Source organism: Odontomachus brunneus, unplaced genomic scaffold (assembly GCF_010583005.1).
Source record: "Odontomachus brunneus isolate Ranch 3 - 2012 unplaced genomic scaffold, Obru_v1 Obru_scaffold_003, whole genome shotgun sequence".
Classification (NCBI taxonomy): Eukaryota; Metazoa; Arthropoda; class Insecta; order Hymenoptera; family Formicidae; genus Odontomachus; species Odontomachus brunneus.
Window position 1 is genome coordinate 3,106,632 of NW_022639453.1, and position 19,013 is coordinate 3,125,644.

At 37.0% G+C, this 19,013-nt stretch overlaps 1 protein-coding gene across 4 annotated transcripts in view; it reads right to left on the reverse strand.

Annotated features, from left to right (window-relative positions):
• Positions 1-1,535: 1,535 nt before the first annotated feature.
• Positions 1,536-19,013, reverse strand: part of LOC116844041 (UPF0746 protein DDB_G0281095-like) — a 45,088-nt gene continuing 27,610 nt past the window's right edge. For all 4 annotated transcript variants that reach the window (XM_032815152.1, XM_032815144.1, XM_032815134.1 and 1 more), the window contains exons 2-10: positions 10,528-10,638; positions 10,360-10,438; positions 10,057-10,233; positions 9,924-9,965; positions 9,793-9,840; positions 9,656-9,703; positions 9,244-9,297; positions 9,101-9,180; positions 1,536-1,834 (exon numbers count right to left, since the gene is read on the reverse strand). In XM_032815152.1, coding sequence (XP_032671043.1) covers positions 9,131-9,180; positions 9,244-9,297; positions 9,656-9,703; positions 9,793-9,840; positions 9,924-9,965; positions 10,057-10,233; positions 10,360-10,438; positions 10,528-10,629 — 600 coding nt within the window. In that variant the 5' untranslated portion in view covers positions 10,630-10,638 and the 3' untranslated portion in view covers positions 1,536-1,834; positions 9,101-9,130. The remainder of the gene's footprint in view (positions 1,835-9,100; positions 9,181-9,243; positions 9,298-9,655; positions 9,704-9,792; positions 9,841-9,923; positions 9,966-10,056; positions 10,234-10,359; positions 10,439-10,527; positions 10,639-19,013) is intronic.

Consider the following 19,013-nt stretch of genomic DNA (forward strand, 5'->3'; position numbering starts at 1 on the left):
CAACGATAACGAAACTGTTGTTAACTCCAATAACGAGTTACAGAATAGGGGGCTACTGGAGTCATTCTTGCTGAAACACGCAAAGTAGTGACTGTGAAAATTCAAGTTGGTGCGAATTCGCACCTGTAAAGTAGCGAATACGCGGAATTAGTGTCCGTGAAATTTTATATTTATTTCTTCAATGTTATTATTTTTAATGTAAAATATTTTTTCTCTTATTGTTTCTTAAGAATACAATTGTATTTTCATATATGTCTCGTATTTATATGTAGAATGTGCAACAATTAAACGATATTTTCCTACATTTGTTTCGTATTTTCATTTATTTTCCTTCTAAAAAAAGTCCAACTTCATGAAAAATAATTCCTATCACTTAATTAAATATAAAAAAATATTTCCTATCATTTAATTCAATTTCTAATAATTTTTTCTTCAAGTACATTTTGTTAACTTGAAAAATCTATATAAGCAATTAAATTTTATTAAATAAATTAAATATAAAGAAAAAAATACGGTTAAAAAATAAAAATGATCATTTTTCAAAAATATCTCTTACGAAACTTTAATTTTCGTTATGAAAGAAAAATTTGTCGTGCAATTTGAGTTTAACCGCTCAATTCCCCACAAAATTTTCTATAAAAAAAACATATATAACAACTTAATATTCCTTTATCCTTCACAAAAATATTAAGGACCAAAAGTTAAATTTGCACTAATATAGAAGTTACGGTTGCGCGGTCGGAGTGTGAAACTTGAGGGTTAAACTCGTAATCAGCAACTTAAAAATTTCTAAAGATCACTTCTTTCTTAATGCTATACTAAATATTCATCATTTTTAATTGCAAGTTGCCCTTTTAAAGCCGCCATATTGAAATTACTGGACCATTTTATTATAATTTCAAACTAAAACTATTGTGACTGCACATACTACAGTTAAAACAAAAATTTTTTTTCCATTAGAAATGAGCTATTTTAGAATTATATTATTTTTTCTAAAATCTATTCTCTTTTATATCCGCTACATTGGATTTTCTAAGATTAGATATCATAATTTGTATATAAAAATTGGATAAAAATTTGCATATAAAAACTGGACCTTCAATTCTATAAGAAACCAACTGTCATCAATATTAATTAAGTTTTAAGGAAAGAAACCTTCAGTTAAAAATAAAAAAGTGTTTCTGGACGCTTGGATCTTAATAGATTAATTACAATTACAATTATAATAATTCTAACATATTTTTCAGTCGAATATCAATAGTAATATTATTATGTGTAGTACTACACAGTAGTATACAGTAGTATCACAATTACAATCACAATGATTCTTATATATTCCAGACACAATCTTTCAAAGATGTCTCAAAGATATCCTGAAGACTTCTAAATGTCCGCATAACCCTTATAGAAATATCATACTAAGAATCATTGATAATTACTTATTTTTAGTATTAAAAATACTGGATAATAAGTAATTATCAATGATTCTTAGTATGATATTTCTATAAGGGAAGTCTTAGGATATTCCTTGAAGATCTTGTACTGTTTGGAATAAAATGCTTCCATCAAGATTATCTTACAATTATAATCACAATTACAATCACAGTAATTTTGAGATATTTCTAAATAGATCGAAAAAGTGAAAAAGACATATTAAAACAAGACATTTCTATAATCTGTTACATCCATTTTCTGATTTTTATCAGCTGTCTTCCTCATTTGCCGTAGTTTCTTCCTTTCTTTCTGGCTAATTGTCATGTGCTTCTTTTCCATTTTGCTCTGTCCCTCTGCCCTGGCTTCTCTTTCCTCTATTGTTGCTCGTAGATGAGAGGCTCTAAAATTAAAAAACACGAGAACATTTGATAAACTGCAATACTGCTTTCGTAACCGCGTAATAAAAATCAGGCATTCAATTTTGCTTTTCGTAAGTCAATACCGACGAAGCGATGATAAAGCAAATCGCCGCAAAGTATATCACATCTTAGAAAACGTAACAACATATACAGTATATAGGGCATCCAGCCGATAATATTTTTTTTTGTCCCATCACTCTCTACCTGAGCTACTTCAGGTACAAAACCTTTCCTCTTCTAGGGAAGACATCTTAGATAACGTCGCTATCGTAGGAAATGTTTTTCTCTATAGTTGCCGTGCGCTCGGGATCGCGCCAGAGATGTCGCTTCTGAACGGCATCTCTGAGCGTTATCTAGGGAGCGTCATGTAGAGTTGCGTTCCGTTTCACGCATTATGCGCGTATTGCCTACAATATACGTAATACAAACTATAGATAAATGCGCGCATATACATAAAACGGAACGTGGCCTAGCTCAGTGGTTTAGAGTAGTCGCCCGGCAAGCGAGAGACCTGGGTTCGAGTCTCGGCCTAGTAAATTGCGCTCTTGATATTTTTTTCTCTTTGGAACGAAAAAAGACGCAGATCCCGAACGCACGGTGTCCCGCCGCCACTTTAATACGCTTTCCTCCTTTACCTCCCAAAAGGCGGGATCACAGAGACCTTACAAAAGGAGAGGTGGTTTGGTTGAGTCTGACGGAGTCGGGAGTTGGAAGCAATAGTCGAGTGGAAGATCTCACCTCGCTCAAGCCTCCAATATCGACTGGAAAGCCGCTAGTTCTTTAACAACCCCGCGTACTTTATCAATTTCCCTTTTCCTAAATTCTTTGAGATAGATAACTGTAGATTGTAGAATTTTCTAATTCCCTATAAACAACTAACCTTAGATTATAGATATTTAGATATCTTCTAAACCTTTGCGAGTATCAAACTCTAGATTGTAGAATCCCTTAATACAGAGTTCGGAATTAGTTGCCCATTTTGGCCAATTCTCAGGAGCTACGCCTTCTATCTTTCTTTTGCCGCGAGCGGGCTACCAAAGTGATGGTCAAGCCTCCAAGCTTAAAGCCGCGATAAAAGGCGTAGTTCTCGAGAATCGGCCGAAATGGGCAACTAATTCCGAGCTTTGTCTTAATACATTAAATATCGTAAGATGGGGTTACTTTGTGATACAGTGACATTTTTTTGTATTTTGAATCTCGCTCCATGACAATGATAACAGGAAAGCTAAAATTTGCGCCAAAATCTTGCCCAACATACCATGCCATCTATGGGCTGCAGCCGGAAGCTGCCGGGCCACGTTAATTTCCGCTAATGTACAAGTAACATTTACGGATGTTGTACCAAGTTTTCAATAAACGTTTCATGGGTTTACTTTGTGACAATGATATTTCCTCTTGTTTTTTAAGGTTAAAGTAAAGCTATCACAAAGTATCCCCACCTGGCAGGGCATCATTGTGACAACTTTCAACCGAAATTTCTCTGTGGTTCTTAAAAATGTGGAACCTTGTAATACACTATTATGTAGGAGAAGGATGTATACATATTGTGCAATAGTTTATTTTGAGTTACATTGAAAACTCAGCAGCTGGTGTAACAAAAACCTTAAAATCTGTCACAAAGTAACCCCATTTTACGGTAATTAATTACAATAATAAATAAGGACGTAAAGAGCCAAAGTTGCCAATGTTATGAGCCACATAAATATTTATTAAAATCACATAAAAAACGTTTCGACCATTTGATGTAGTCCTCTTCAGTTTTAAGTCGATCAATATAATTTCTTACGTCATAAAGTCGCTCGATGATGGTGTCTTGTCTGCGATATACAAACTGTCACGGGTGGTTCCCCCCTTTGACATGTCGGTGTTCGTAAACTATGTAAAGAAACTACGAAATAAACAAAATAAAAGAGAAAGAAAAAGAAAAAAGAAGAAAGGAAAAATATCGCACAAAAACCAATATTCAAAAAGTAAAAAATTACAATTAATGCAATAATTACTTTCTTATCACAGAAAAGTATAAAGTTATAAAATAAGGAAAAACTCCAGCACTCCAGTAGTCAATATATAGGATAAACTCGGGTATTATGGTCATATTGGAAAGATCGCTACAGACTGTAATTTCTCTAATAATTGCAAAACATTGCGTGTAGTCACAAAGATAATCGATATTTATCGTAGTGTATATGCATATATTTTTCGAAATAGCAAGATTATGAATATTATACACATTTTTATTTTCGACTACCTGTAAAATTTCTCCATTAAATGTAAATGTGTCCACTAAAACTTGCTGCAATGTCGAATAAATTACAGTTAAGCTATCGCAATCAACGTTAGATACATAAAGTTAGTATGTAAATTGTAATATAACTTACATTTTTATTTTTGTTTTTACTATTTGTTTATAACTATTACTATTATAACCGTCTTTTACTCACATTTTGGGTAAAATTTGGATAGACTATCATTCTAACATTTATAAAACGAAAGTCGTTATATTTCAAAATTTACTTTCAATATTTTAGTAATTAAATCTTATGTTATCAATATGTTTTGATCAAAAATTAGATTTAGAATTTAAGTTTTGTAATAGAGATTTCTATTTTATATGTGTATTATATTTTTTACAAATAATATGTGTTAAATATCCTATACTAAAGTGAATATGTCAAATTATGTTTTTTTTATTATTTTATAAAATAATAGGTACAAAATCTTGAATATAAAATATGTATGGGTCATTTATTTCTTATGGCCATTTTATCTTAAACATTTAGATAAGATAATGCTCATGTTTTGATATTTTTGTAATAAATAATTTTACTGAAGTATTTTCCTTTTAACTCCAATGGTATTATGTACTGTACGCTTTAGTGAAGTAATTAAACGCTATTAAAAAATAATGATAAGAAATAAATTTTTTTTCATTTAAAAAAAAGTATCTTATACAAGTTTACCTTAGAAATTTAAAAGTTCCAAAACGACTTTACCTGAGGGACACGAAGTATGAACAAGAATCCCAACATTGGCATATAAAGGTAGACAACACAGAAAAACAATTGGAGACACACTCACACAAAAACACACTCCGTAAATACAAGCAATCCAAATACTAGAAACGTATTTAGAAATTAGAAACGAGAGAAGAAAATAAAACTGATAGAAGTCATCGTCATACACGGATCATATCAAGCAGAGGAAAATAAACACGATCAAGTCCGTTAATGTTAGACTGCAAGTTTAAGCCGTTGACTTGGCTTTTAATGTATAATTTTCGAAATAAGACGCTTGTGATAATTAGGCTCCTTGTCCAGAATTAATATATCCTTCCAATCAAAATTATGGTCGAACTGCAGTCTATGGTTTGTGATCGATGACGGAGATGTTCAACGCGAAATGTGAGATCTATGTTTTTTTATGTATCCAACTGTCTGTTCGTTTGACCCAAATAAGATACGTCGCAATCAAGACAATTAATTTTGTAGACCACATGTGTACGTTCCTCTCTGTCAAGCGATCTTTGTGACCATGAATGAAATGGTTAAGCTTACTGATGATTCTAAGAGCTATATGATAATTCGATCTTCCTATAAACCTGGAAAGGCTGTCTGCGACATCCTTCATGTAAGGAACCGTAAAGTTCTTACCGCTGTTTACTGCCTCTTCCGACTCCTCCCCGTCAGATTTTTTATAAACATTGTTCGATGTTAATCCACCAATACGTCTACCGATAATGCGAAAAATGAAAGTGAGAGGGAAGCTGTTATCGAGGAGAAACTGTATGGCAATACGAAGATTTTTCTCGTGAAACATGGGGTGTGAAAGCTTAAGAGCATGATCGATCAAAGACTTAACCATGCCGGTATTATGGCTAAATGTGAATAGAAATTTAGAAACTTCCCCGAGAAAGTGGGTTTTTGGTACCAGTCACAAACAATGCGACCATCTAATCTTTTTAAGGCCAAATCCAAAAAAGCTATCAATGTCTCTTCCGAACGGCATCTCTGAGCGTTATCTAGGGAAAGAAGAGTGTCGTGAGCGTGGAGCATCAGGTAGTTTAGAGCAGTCGCCCGGCAAGCGAAAGACCCGGTTTAGAATTCTGGCCTAGCAAACTGCGCTTTTGATATTTTTCTCTCTCCGGAACGAAAAAGACGCAGATTCCGAACGCACGGCGTCTCGCCGCAATCTAATACGCCCTCCTCTTTCTATAGCTCTTTACGTCCTTATTTATTATTGTAATTTGTATTTTCTCTTGTTAAGCCGTACATTACTTCTAATTTTATTAATTTGTTTGAATTAAATAATTAAATCTAGTTAAGGTATTTTTGTGAGTATGTCCTGTAGTAAAGTTCATTATAATACACGTATATGTCTATATAGTTCATTTAAGAAACACTTATTCTTTCCTTTTTAATTCGATTTAGCCTTTCCATATTGTATTTCTTTCCCTACTCTAAGTGAATTTGCAACAAGGACATCGTGTGCGCAGACCCCACGCTATTGTTACGAGCAATAGAGCCTAAGCGTTTTCAAACTGCGAAAGCGAAGATCGCGACACGCGAATTCTGTAGAACGTATATCGTTCGACAGTGATTTGAATATCCAAAGAAGAGTATAACCTTTATAGGGAGATTTCGCGACCGCTTAGGGATCGTTTTATATTTATATTTTTTTATGTATTTTTTTATATAAATATATATATATATATATATATATATATATATATATATATATATAACTAGAATAGGTCAGGATGAATAATGGAATTGATCTTGATTCGTCTTTTTAAACAATCACGTAAAATTTCGAGTTATTAAATAAAGTAGATGAGCTAATCAAAGGACGGCGACGTGGCAGGCGGGACATACGGCTCGCCGCGGCCAGCGAAGAAAATGGACGATTGCTCGCGGACCTATCTCATAGGTCAGACAGATGGGCCGTTTAGTAGCAGCTACCAAATGAGATAGGCCCGTGAGCAATTGTCCATTTTCTTTGCTGGCCGTAGCGAGCCGTATATCCCGTCTGCCGCGTCGCGCGCTCTAATTAGCCTATTTATTTTATTTAATAACTCGAAATTTTACATGATTGTTTAAGAAAAGATACCGATTCCATTACTCACTCTGACCTATTCTAGCTATATATTAGCTCTGGTATGATACGAATCACCTTGTATATATATATATATATACCATACCAGAGCTATATATATATATATATTGGGTGGGTGGGTGGATGGGTGGATGGGTGTGTGTGTGTGTGTGTGTGTATGTGTGTGTGTGTGTGTGTGTGTGTGTGTGTGTGTGTGTGTGTGTGTGTGTGTGTGTGTGTGTGTGTGTGTGTGTGTGTGTGTGTGTGTGTGTGTGTGTGTGTGTGTGTGTGTGTGTGTGTGTGTGTGTGTGTGTGTGTGTGTGTGTGTGTGTGTGTGTGTGTGTGTGTGTGTGTGTGTGTGTGTGTGTGTGTGTGTGTGTGTGTGTGTGTGTGTGTGTGTGTGTGTGTGTGTGTGTGTGTGTGTGTGTGTGTGTGTGTGTGTGTGTGTGTGTGTGTGTGTGTGTGTGTGTGTGTGTGTGTGTGTGTGTGTGTGTGTGTGTGTGTGTGTGTGTGTGTGTGTGTGTGTGTGTGTGTGTGTGTGTGTGTGTGTGTGTGTGTGTGTGTGTGTGTGTGTGTGTGTGTGTGTGTGTGTGTGTGTGTGTGTGTGTGTGTGTGTGTGTGTGTGTGTGTGTGTGTGTGTGTGTGTGTGTGTGTGTGTGTGTGTGTGTGTGTGTGTGTGTGTGTGTGTGTGTGTGTGTGTGTGTGTGTGTGTGTGTGTGTGTGTGTGTGTGTGTGTGTAGGATGTCCCGCGTAAGACGTACGAAAAAAAAATACAAGTAGAACACATAAAAGTGAACAAAAATTGTATAGGTCATTTTTCAAACAACCACGTAAAATTTCGAGATATTAATTAAAATAGTTGGGCATATCAGAGCGCGGCGACGCAGCAGGCGGGATATACGGCTCGCCGGCGAAGAAAATGGGAGAACGCACATGTACACGAACGCACACACGAAACTACTCATTTCAGTATGCCAAACGGCCCACCCCTCTGGCCTATAAGATAGGCCCGCGAGCAATCGTCCATTTTCTTCGCCGGCCGCGGCGAGCCGTATGTCCCGCCTGCCGTGTCGCCACGCTCTGATATGCTCAGCTATTTCAATTAATATCTCGAAATTTTACGTGTTTGTTTGAAAAATGGCCTATATAATTTTTGTTCACTTTTATTTGTTCTACTTATATTTTTCTTTTCGTACGTCTTACGCGGGAGACCCTGTATATACAGGATGTCTGGTAAATATATATATATATATATATATATATATATATATATATATAAGATAGGCCCGCGAACAATCGTCCATTTTCTTCGCCGGCCGCAGCGAGCCATATGTCCTGCGTGTCGCGTCGCGCGCTCTGATTAGCTAATCTATTTTATTTAATAACTTGAAATTTTATGTGGTTATTCGAAAAATGATCTCTACAATATTTTTTCACTTTTATCTGTTCTACTTATATTTTTCTTTTGGTACGCCTTATGCGGGACATCCTGTATACAGAGTTTCTTTAAAGTCTGAGCTAACTTCTGAAACTCGGAAACGACTTTAGATATGGAAAAACGTTTCAGACAAAAGTTGCAAGGTTTGAAAAGATCTATTTACAGGTCTAGGTATTAGTTTGACCTCGGGTGACGTCCTTAAGATGAGTTCAAAGTCAAATCGATTTTTTAAAATAGAATACCCTATTTTTATTTCAGAATCTAAATGCTGGTGTCAAGAGCTTTTCAAAACACTACGACAAAGTTTATTTTCGTTAAGTACATTTCGAGTTATAAAGCTTGAAAGTTATAGTACTGCCGGCATTAGCATTACTCAAGGTGTACCACGAAGGTTATTCGGTTGAATTTACATCTCTTTCGTGTATGTGTGTGTGCGCGTGCGTGCGTGCGTGCGTGTGAGAGTGGGTGCGTATAATGTGACGGTCCTCAGTCTTTACTTGTTCCGTAACTTATAATCGTAAACCTCTACCGAATCATTTATGCATCCATGCATTTCCTGCATACGTACGCACGCACGCATACCCATATACACTTATATCCACATCTATACCCATATCCACACAATATCCACTCACCCACACACACACACACACACGCACGTACGCAAGTATATCAACATAAATTATATCATAAAAAGGAACATAAATATTAAACTTACCTAAATCGACTCCGGGACAAGGCTTCCGGGCTAACGGCAAGGCCGCCCTGTTTCGCCACCTTGTTTCAGCGTCCGATGTGCTGGTAAACCAAATAGTCAACGATATTATGACCGGAAAATATTTAATAAACTATTTAACTTACTAAACTCTTCCCTCCTTTCCGAGGCTAACACGTAAACCTGTGCCCAATGCGGTACTGATAAACAAAAAGGTAAACTATATTATGATCGGAGAACAGAACTTAACACATTTAATGTAGAGGAAAATATTGTGTTATATGACAAAACTGAAGAGGACGTTCAGAACTATAAAAGCATTATGGATAAAAACGTGTAAAATTGTAAAAAATTATTTTGTTCTCAATTATGACATAAATAAATGACATAAAACTACGAAAACTTACACTAAATAGGATAAAACCGTTTAAAATGGACGAATAAAAAAGATAGAAACATTATGGAAAGCATTCTGACTTCAATTATATAAAAAAAGAACGTAATGTAACAAAAATTCTTGCAAGTAGATTTAAGCATTTTATAGAACTTTAAACTTACGGGAGGGGAACTTGGGATGTTTGGAAGTTATTTTGACTTTGCATCGCTCTAGTAAACAAAATAATAAATATTATTAAATTATTATTAGTAAATTTCATGTAAATAGACTTAAGCGTTTTATAGAAAGTTTAGCTTACTAAAACGTGGCCTGTTTTCTTTGACGAATAATGTTTCTAGTGGCCGCTCTAGAAAATAAAACAGTAATCGATATTATGATCGAAAAACGAAAATAAATAGACTTAAGCATTTTATAGAATGTTAAATTTACCAAAGATGGTATTGCGTTCCTCGAGCGGTTCTTCAGATTGCTCTGTTAAATAATATGGTAACCATTAGTATTTTCTTTTTAGCTACACATTAGCTAAAGTAAATTTATGCATTTTATAAAATATTTAACTTACTTGAAATGTGTTCCGTTTCTCCTTCTTGTTTTTGTTCCTCTTTTCGTTCTTGTTCTTGGTTTTCTTCGTCTTTTTGTTCTTCTTTTCGTTTTTGTTCTTGGTTTTCTTCTTGTTTTTGTTCTTGTTGTTCTTGCGTGGTCAATATTACTTGTGTGGTCACATGTGCCATTCGCATGTCTGATAAACAAGAAGATATTAACTATATTATGATCATTTTTTTGTTGTTTTAAATTGTTGTAATTCTTTTTTGTTTTTTCTTTATAATTGCATTTTAGATTATAATTGCATAGGAGATTATCATACTAATAGGGATTTGATGTTGTCGAGATGTCGAGGGAAACACCTGAAGTTGCATGCTATACGGATCATCATCTGGATACCACTAAAAACAAAATAATTATAACAAAATTATAATAATGTTAACAATATTGTCGGATAATATTGTCGAGAAATCGAATAATATATTTTTACCTCTTCTTCTTCGTTATATGGACGGCATATTTGTTCGAGGTACTTTATTATTCGGTTTTTCAACCGAATGCAATACGCCAAAAATTCCATCAAAAAGTCCATATTTAATCCCTGTAACAAAAAGCAAAATTCGAGGCACTTGAAACAAAGTCTGAATAAGCGTCTCTGATTTGATATTAAATATATTTCATTATTTTATGTATTTTAAAATATTTTTATGTATTTTATGTATTTTTATATATTTTATATATTTTCAAGTTTTTCAGGTTTTTCAAGTTTTTCGAGTTTTATAATCGAAAATAAATGATTTCTTCTATGAATTCATGTTTTTATTTTTAAATCACCTAACTTTATCTTGCCGAAAAAATATACTTTTTGAAAATGATCAACATAATTATATTTTTCCTTCAAGTACATTTGATTACTTTTGCAAGCCCGCTGAAAAAATCTCTTTAATGATTTTCTCCTCAAAACTACGAATTTCCAAAAGAAAAACAATTTTCTCGCAAATTAAAATGTTTTATTTTCTTTCTCTCCTGAATATTTCAAATATTTTCAATTTCTCGATTTTTGCATCCATTCATTCTTTTTTTTTGACTATTTGATATATCCATAAAAAAGTTTAAATTCTATGCATTACATACAAAGATATATGCAATTGAAAACGTTGGGTGACGCACACCCATGTGCACCAGAATCGGGAGACACATACCTTCTGTATAAAAAGTACCGGGAATCGTTAAAAAAAACACAGAATATTTTATTTATTCATCAAAATTTATTTTGTCGCCTTCAAAGTAATCCCCATCGTTTGCAATGCACATGTGAAAACAGCGAAACCAATCTTCCATGCACTTCTGGTAGGCCGATTCTGGTATGGCCTTCAGAACCCGCTGCGAATTCCTTTTGATGTCATCAATCGATGAAAAACGAGTACCACGGAGTGGCAATTTCAGTTTCGGGAAAAGAAAGAAGTCGCACGGTACCAAATCAGGCGAATACGGTGGATGGTCGACAGAATTGACCGAGTTTTTGGCCTTGTAATCGGCCACAATTGTGGCTCTGTGCGCTGGCGCATTGTCGTCGTGTAAAATCCACGAATTGTCTCGCCACAATTCGGGCCTTTTTCGCCGGATATTTTCGCGTAAACGCCTCAAGACACTTAAATAATAGTCTTTATTGACTGTTTGGCCCTCGGAAAAGAGTCGAACTCTTTGTTCGACTATTTTTTCCATGGTAAAATTCGCAGAGCAACACTGAGGTAGACTTGTTTGGACAGCTGCCATAAACAAACTAGTTGACTGATCGAGCTCAAGCTCCGGTTGGTAATGAAGGAAGGTAGTGCCAATCTAAAAAAAAAAACTTTTTACCGCTACCTCTTCCGCGGTTCATTTAAATGACAATTTCCCGGTACTTTTTATACAGAAGGTATAATGTTCCAGCTGAGGGTTAAACTGATTTGGATAACTTGGTTTTGCAATCGATCAGATAATTCACGCAATCAACTTTACAATTAGAGGATTTTGGAAGATGCGATAGATGTCATAATTAATAGAAAACAATTTCATAATCAAAAATAGTTTTTTGAAACTAGAGAGAAATCTGAGAGTGATCACCGAGCGTTTTATAAGCGATGCGCTCCCTGAGAAAATACAAATAAACTACGTACCAGTGATAACGGCAAAGTACGCTTGATTCGTATTTGTTCATTCCTATTGTTTAAAATTTGACGGCTTCTTAGCGAAGAGTTTAGTTGTCGAATGGAGCTTCACCCCGAAACGTCGGGATTATTCTTTGTTTATAAATCTAATGAAATCTTATTATGTTTACTTCTTATCGGCGAGTGAGTTGCATGGGTTTTTCTTCATAGCTGGTCACACAATATATCTGGCGCGAGGATATTGACTAGACAATGTGAAGAAACAATTTAAGAAGCTAGCCAATAGGCAAGCGCCGCGCGTTCTCTCTCGTCGGGACCTGAGCGATGATCCGCGTGTTGTAACGGCAGAACGTTTCTCACTACTGGAGCGAACGAAAGTTAAAAGTTTAGCTTTACACGTGCCACTCTACGAACAAGTACCGGTGGTAAGGTGAGATATCGTGCGAATTGTAAAGTCTGCGAGTCACTGTCCAGCCTCTGTAGTAAAACAATTTAATTTGCAACCGACACCATAGTTCATAACTCTTGAAGATCCCGGCAACTCGGCGAGTGTAAAGCAGTTCATACCACAGCTTTCGCATCGTCAATTATTCGAGTGACGTGCGAGACGAAGAGTCCCGTACGTTCGAACATGGTCCTTCGAACCGGATACTGAAATGCAACACGCTCCTTTGCCGTCTTAAAGTTTAATATCGCGTAAGAGAAAGAGTTACTCGTCTCTTTCGTTCGCTTAATCGCACGAGTCTAGGTGCGATTTTTTCTCGACAACAGTCGAAAGTTGCTCGCGAGTGATACAGCCAAAACGTCTCTATACAGCATCGTTCAGAGTGCTTCAGGACCACCGTGGCCAATTCGTGGATCGCCAGGTGGATCAAGAGGTCCAACTTGAGGAAATATTGAGGCTTATTTGTATTATTTGCACCGGATGGGCAACGATGGAGCATATATGAACAGCAGGTCTTAAAGGATAGCAACCTTTGACTTTGAGAGACTGACAGCTGTACCATTTGGTACAGTAACATTGTTTTTCTCTGTAGTCTTCGTGCGCTCGGAATCGCGACAGAGATGTCGCTTCCGAACGGCATCTCTGAGCGTTATTTATGGAGAGGAGAATATCATGAACGTGGAACGTCAGGTAGCTTAGTGGTTTAGAGCAGTCGCCCGGCAAGCGAAAGACCCGGGTTCGAGTCCCGGCCTAGCAAAACCGCGCTCTTGATATTTTTCTCTCTCTGGAACGAAAAAGATATGCAGATTTTGAATGCACGGCGTCCTGCTGCCACCTAGTACGCCCTCCTCCTTCTATGGGATACCGTTGGTACCCCGGAAGGATAACTTGATACAGACCGTTCTCATCGAGGAGTTTTCTTTGGCAGCGCCTGCTAGTCAGGAAAGGCCATCTGTCCAGGGGGATATAGGTGTGTATGATCTTTCCGAATCTATATTTGAAGAATATAGGCGGCAAATTGACACAACCTTTCTAAAGAGTTGGAATAATTCAAGGCGTATTCCAGATTTGGTGGCTAAGGGCCATGTATTATTTAAGATGCATCCGGAGATTATGTGCATGTACAATACCGCGTGCATTATTATATCGTCTAATAAGGACACTCTTACGCAGGAATTATTCGCTTCGGAGCTCGACAAGGTAGAAGTACTGCTCTGGAACGATTTATTTACCAGCAAATGGCGTGACTTATTAGTAAGGACCTCCTTGTGGAGCAACGGGATTCTTTGTTGAGCAAGTTCAGTACTCGCTTTACGATCTGTTGTCGTTCCTTAAGACTCCTAAATTAAACCCAGAGCTAAGGTCTGGATTGTGGAGTAATTCCGTTATAAAAAGGGACGAATATAACAGTGGAAAGCAAGATCAGGTGGACATTCAGGTGGTCGTCTTATGTGCACTCGGAGAGGCAATTTCAGAGCTCTTGAGGCCTAAAATACAGCGGTCACTTACTTTAGGAGCATGTTCAGCTGTTATCCGAGTAAAAATGTATTTAGTAGAACATATTTCAAGACTAGTAGCTAGATAATAATGACTAGATAAGTTTTCTAACCAGTCACCAGCTCGTGACTGGTTAATTATTCCTACTCAGTCTTTTGAATGTCAGGACTAACTAGTGACTATACCAATTACATAGATAGTAGCTAAATGAAAAAGATTACACAGTAACGAGATAGAAAATCATCGATAAATCTTGAATAGAAATTGGATATCAGAACTGTCTCGTAACTGTACCAATTATAGTTACAAGTTACTTTTTTGTATCCAGCTACTAGATAATTTTTCTGGTACAGCCACTAAGAGAATTGAGCGTTACATCCCTAGCTAGTAGCTATGTAAGACCCAACTTTTCTGTGTCATTACTAGACAATAACTAGATTCAATTTTTGCTCTGGTATGAAGATTAATGATAGAGCGAAGATCTTGGCCGATCTCTTCTTTCACTTCTCTTTGTCTAGGCGAGCTCAAATCATGCTAAGTTTTAACCTACTTGCTAAGTCCACTGCGGAAGCCTTATCTGTCGATGATTTTCTTTTTGGTACATCTTTTGGAGAAGAGATGAAGAAGACTGCTACCGTCGAAAGATCTGGCAAGGATATTGTTAAGGCTCCTCTGACATTATCTAGAAAGGTGTTGCAACCAATTAAGCAGCAGAACGGTCTTCTCACGGAAAGGGCGGGAAACTCCCGCGCCCCTGCGACCAGCTCGAAATCATTGGCCATCAGGAAAGCAGGGGTGCCGAGAATCAGTCGTCGAGTCCCGTATCGCTCCAGATCACAGTCAAGGAGGCATTAGAGAGCGAACAGGTATTCATTGCAGGAAATTTAGCATCTTTTCTCCCTCAGTGGCTCAAAATTACCATGGATAGTACAATCCTTCAGGCTATCACTGGATATAGGTTACCGTTTAGCCGCCGTCTACCTTGGCAGCTTTTTGAGCCTACCGTAGACTTGTCTGAAAGGGAGCAAGAGATTTGTAGGGGTGAGATACTTAGACTTTGTGCTAATGGTGCTCTACAGATTGTGGCCGATTCTAAGGAACAATTTTTATCCTCGTTCTTTGTGATCGAGAAAGCTTTAGGAGGCTGGAGGTTTATTTTGAACCTTAAACATCTTAATAAGTTTATTATTGTTCCACATTTTAATCTAAAGGAGAACAGTCGGCTTTATCTCACCTGGTGATTTTTTAGCTTCATTAGATTTGAAGGATGCATATCTGCTTCTGCCGATACATCCAGAGGATAGATGCTATTTGCGATTTCGATTTCAGAACCGACTTTTTCAGTTTACTGTCCTGCTTTTTGGCCTTGCATTGGCTCCATATATATTTTCTAAAATCTTGAAGGTAGTGTATTCTCTTAGAGAGAGAGGTTTTCTTTTAATCAGTTATTTGGATGAATTCTTTCTTATTGCACAATCTGATAGCCAGGGAAAATATCTCAGCGATAGTTCAACTTCTTTTATCATTAGGATTTTTTGTCAATAAAAATAAGAGTGTTCTCGTTCCAGAAAGATCCTGCCGGTTACTGGGATTTATTTTTGACTCTGATAGCTTCTCTATCTCAATCCCGCTGAACAAACGAGATAATCTTCTTCAGAAAACTTTTACTATCTTAAAGAAGATATCTTTTAAGATCTGTCTCTTTGCGAACTTTATTGGCTCTCTAGTCTCAGTTTGTCCTGCGATAAAATACGATATGCTCCACACTAAACTCCTGGAGAGAGAGAAGTTTTTGGCCCTGTCGGCTGTAAACGATAATTACGAGGCTCGCATGTCCCGGTCGTCATCAATCAGGGAGGATTTATTGTGGTGGAAGTCTATATTTGAGAATCATTTGCAGCAAAATAACATTAGATCGGGACGGTTCTAAATTGAAATTTTTACAGACTCCTCCTTATCAGGTTGGGGAGCCATCTGCGGTGGGGCTAGGACACACGGGTTTTGGTCTGAGGAGGACAAGCTCAAGCATATCAACTATTTATTTGGAGTTCCTAGCAGTTCCTTTCGTGGCCTGAGATACTTTGCCTCACATTTGCGAGGTAGTGATATTCTCCTCAGTGGATAATTCCACTGCCCCTAGCGTACATTAATCATATGGGTTCTATTAAATTTCCTTATTTGTCCACTCTTATCCGTGAACTTTGGAGTTGGTGCACAGATCGTGATTTGTTCGTCTACGCAGCCGTCGGCTTAAAACGCGGAGGCGGACGCCGCGCGCGAATAACGAATAGTTTCAAAGAAAACGGAGTGAACTCTGAAGTAGAATCGCTTTAATAGGATTAATGCTGTCTTCGGATCTTTTGAAATTGATTTCTTTGCTACCTCGATTAGTGCAAAATGTCAGTGTTTTGTGTTCTGATTTCCTGATCCACTAACATTCGCAGTGGATGCATTTTCTCTGGATTGGAATGCGTGGTACTTTTATGCTTTTTCTCCTTTTATCTTGATTTTAAGATCTCTCCGGAAGATTATAGCTGACAAAGCAGAGGGAGTCCTAGTGCCCAGTCGTTCCTTAGTGGCCAACACAACCATGGTTTCCTCTGTTCAATAGACTTATTGTCGGTCAACCAATTCGATTTAAAGCGAATATTGACATGCTATCGTCTCCTTTCAGGAAGACTCATCCAGCTCGGACCAGGATTTCCCTGGTAGCCGCGAGGTTATCCGCCAAGCGTTCCTGAGGAGAGGCACTCCACTATCAGCGATCAAGACGATGCTCGTATTTATTACGGCTTCTACAATTGCTCAATACTCGAAGCTTCTTAGATTATGGTGGTTTTTTTGTAAAGAAAGGCAGGGCAGGTTCTTCTCTCCGGCCATTCATTTCGTATTAGATTTCTTATCTTCTTGTTTGACCTCTACGGGCTCATATTCTACTTTAAATATTTATCACTCGGCCCTTTCCCTTATTTCTTCAGATGAGATGGGACTTCATCCCTTGTTTAAGAGATTTTTCAAGGGGGTAGCTATGTTAAGACCGCAACGTCCGCGGTACGATTTTGTTTGGAATCTGTTCCTAGTTGTAGCTTATTTAGTTACCTTATATCCGCATACAGACCTCTCTCTTGAGTCTATATTTGAGAAACTTATAACTCTTCTTGCACTTACGACCGCTCAGAGAATGCAGACGCTTGCGACTATTAGATGTGCTAATATTAATTTTTTAGATTTCCTGGTCATAAAGATTCCAGATCGCCTCAAGACTTCCTGGATTGAAAAATCGCAGCCTTTGCTCAGATTTAAACAATTTTTTGATAGGCCAGAACTTTATGTTTTTTCTTTGTTGAAGCTTTATGTTGGTTTCACACGAGAGCTTCGTCCAGTCACGTATGACTCATTATTTATATCGTATTATAAATCTTATAAAGCTGTTTCTTCCCAAATATTGGAACGGTAAGTTAAGTCCGTACTTTGTACAGCTGGAATAGACATTTCAATTTTTTCGGCGCATTCTACTCGTCACGCCTCTACATCGCTGGCAGCTAGCAAAGGCATTAATGTGGATGAGATTAGACAGGTTGGAGTAATTCTTCAGAGGTTTTCGCTCGCTTTTACAATCGGCTGATAATTAAAGAGTCTTCTTTTCAGTCTGCGATTTTGAATATTTAGTTTATATTAAGTCTTTAATATTGAATTATTCACGGGTTTTCGAATAAAACTGTTATGTATTCGATAGTCACATCTGTGCTTTAAATAACTATAATATATCCATACGGACGAGAACTAACATAATTAATAAATTGAACGAATTTACTGTTAAAATTGATTGTAATTACAGTTAAATTCGATTGTAATTATGCTGTCTTGTCCGCATCGATACTCCCATCCACCCTTTCCCTTAGATCAGATGTGACGGCTTTAAAATAATGATTTTCCTGTGGCACGCTACGTAGAATAATGACGCGGGTGATGACTGCGCCACCTATTTACTTTTAATCAAAGCTTTGTAGAAACCTATGGCGCTAGGGTATGGCGCTAGCGAGCGCAACTACAATATATCCATCCGAATGAGACAGCATAATTACAATCGAACTTCACTGTAAGTTTGTTCAATTTATTAATTTTGTTGGAAGTACGGTGGAACAACGTAAGCAACTCGCGAAACGCTATAAATATTGTTTCAATTGCTTAAAGTCCGGTCATTACTCAAAGAGGTTGTATTCCGAAATTCATTGCTAGTGCTGAAATTCTATAGTATACGTAACATGAACTATAGATTTTCAGTATGGCAGTAAATTTCGGAACGCAGTCAGAATTGTCCTAGCAAAGAACGATGCAATCAGTGCCGCCGCGCGCATCATACACTTCTACCTAGCGTCAATAGCGAGAAAGCCAATGACAATAATCAAGAGACGCGGTAGCATCTCGCACCAAGTGAACGCGTGAAGCGAGAAACGGTGTGAGACCGGCGCGTAATAATTTACGTTGATCAACTAGTTCAGCGCAGGCAAGATTTCTCATTCGGTTATAGCGGCTAATCGGACGAATTTCTGGATAGGCTCTATCGATTCCTTGGGGTCAATTTGCTTAATAAATCTATTAGGTTTTCCGATTAGCTTTGAGGGACTTTGTGCAAAAAAGTAACACATATATTTTAGAGCGACATTAAATTATTTTAATCAAAATATTTTCTATCGTTAGCTACAACTTTTTCCCACTTTTCTGGCAATAAGTGGATTCCGCGGTAAAAGAAATGTTCGTCTTTCGAACATTTTACCTTTTAAAAAAAGGTAAAAAAGCGCCTAATTTCCGCGCCCCATAAAAAAAAAGAAAACTTAAAAAAAAATCCGTACAAATAATTATATTAAAAAATAACTCGAACAA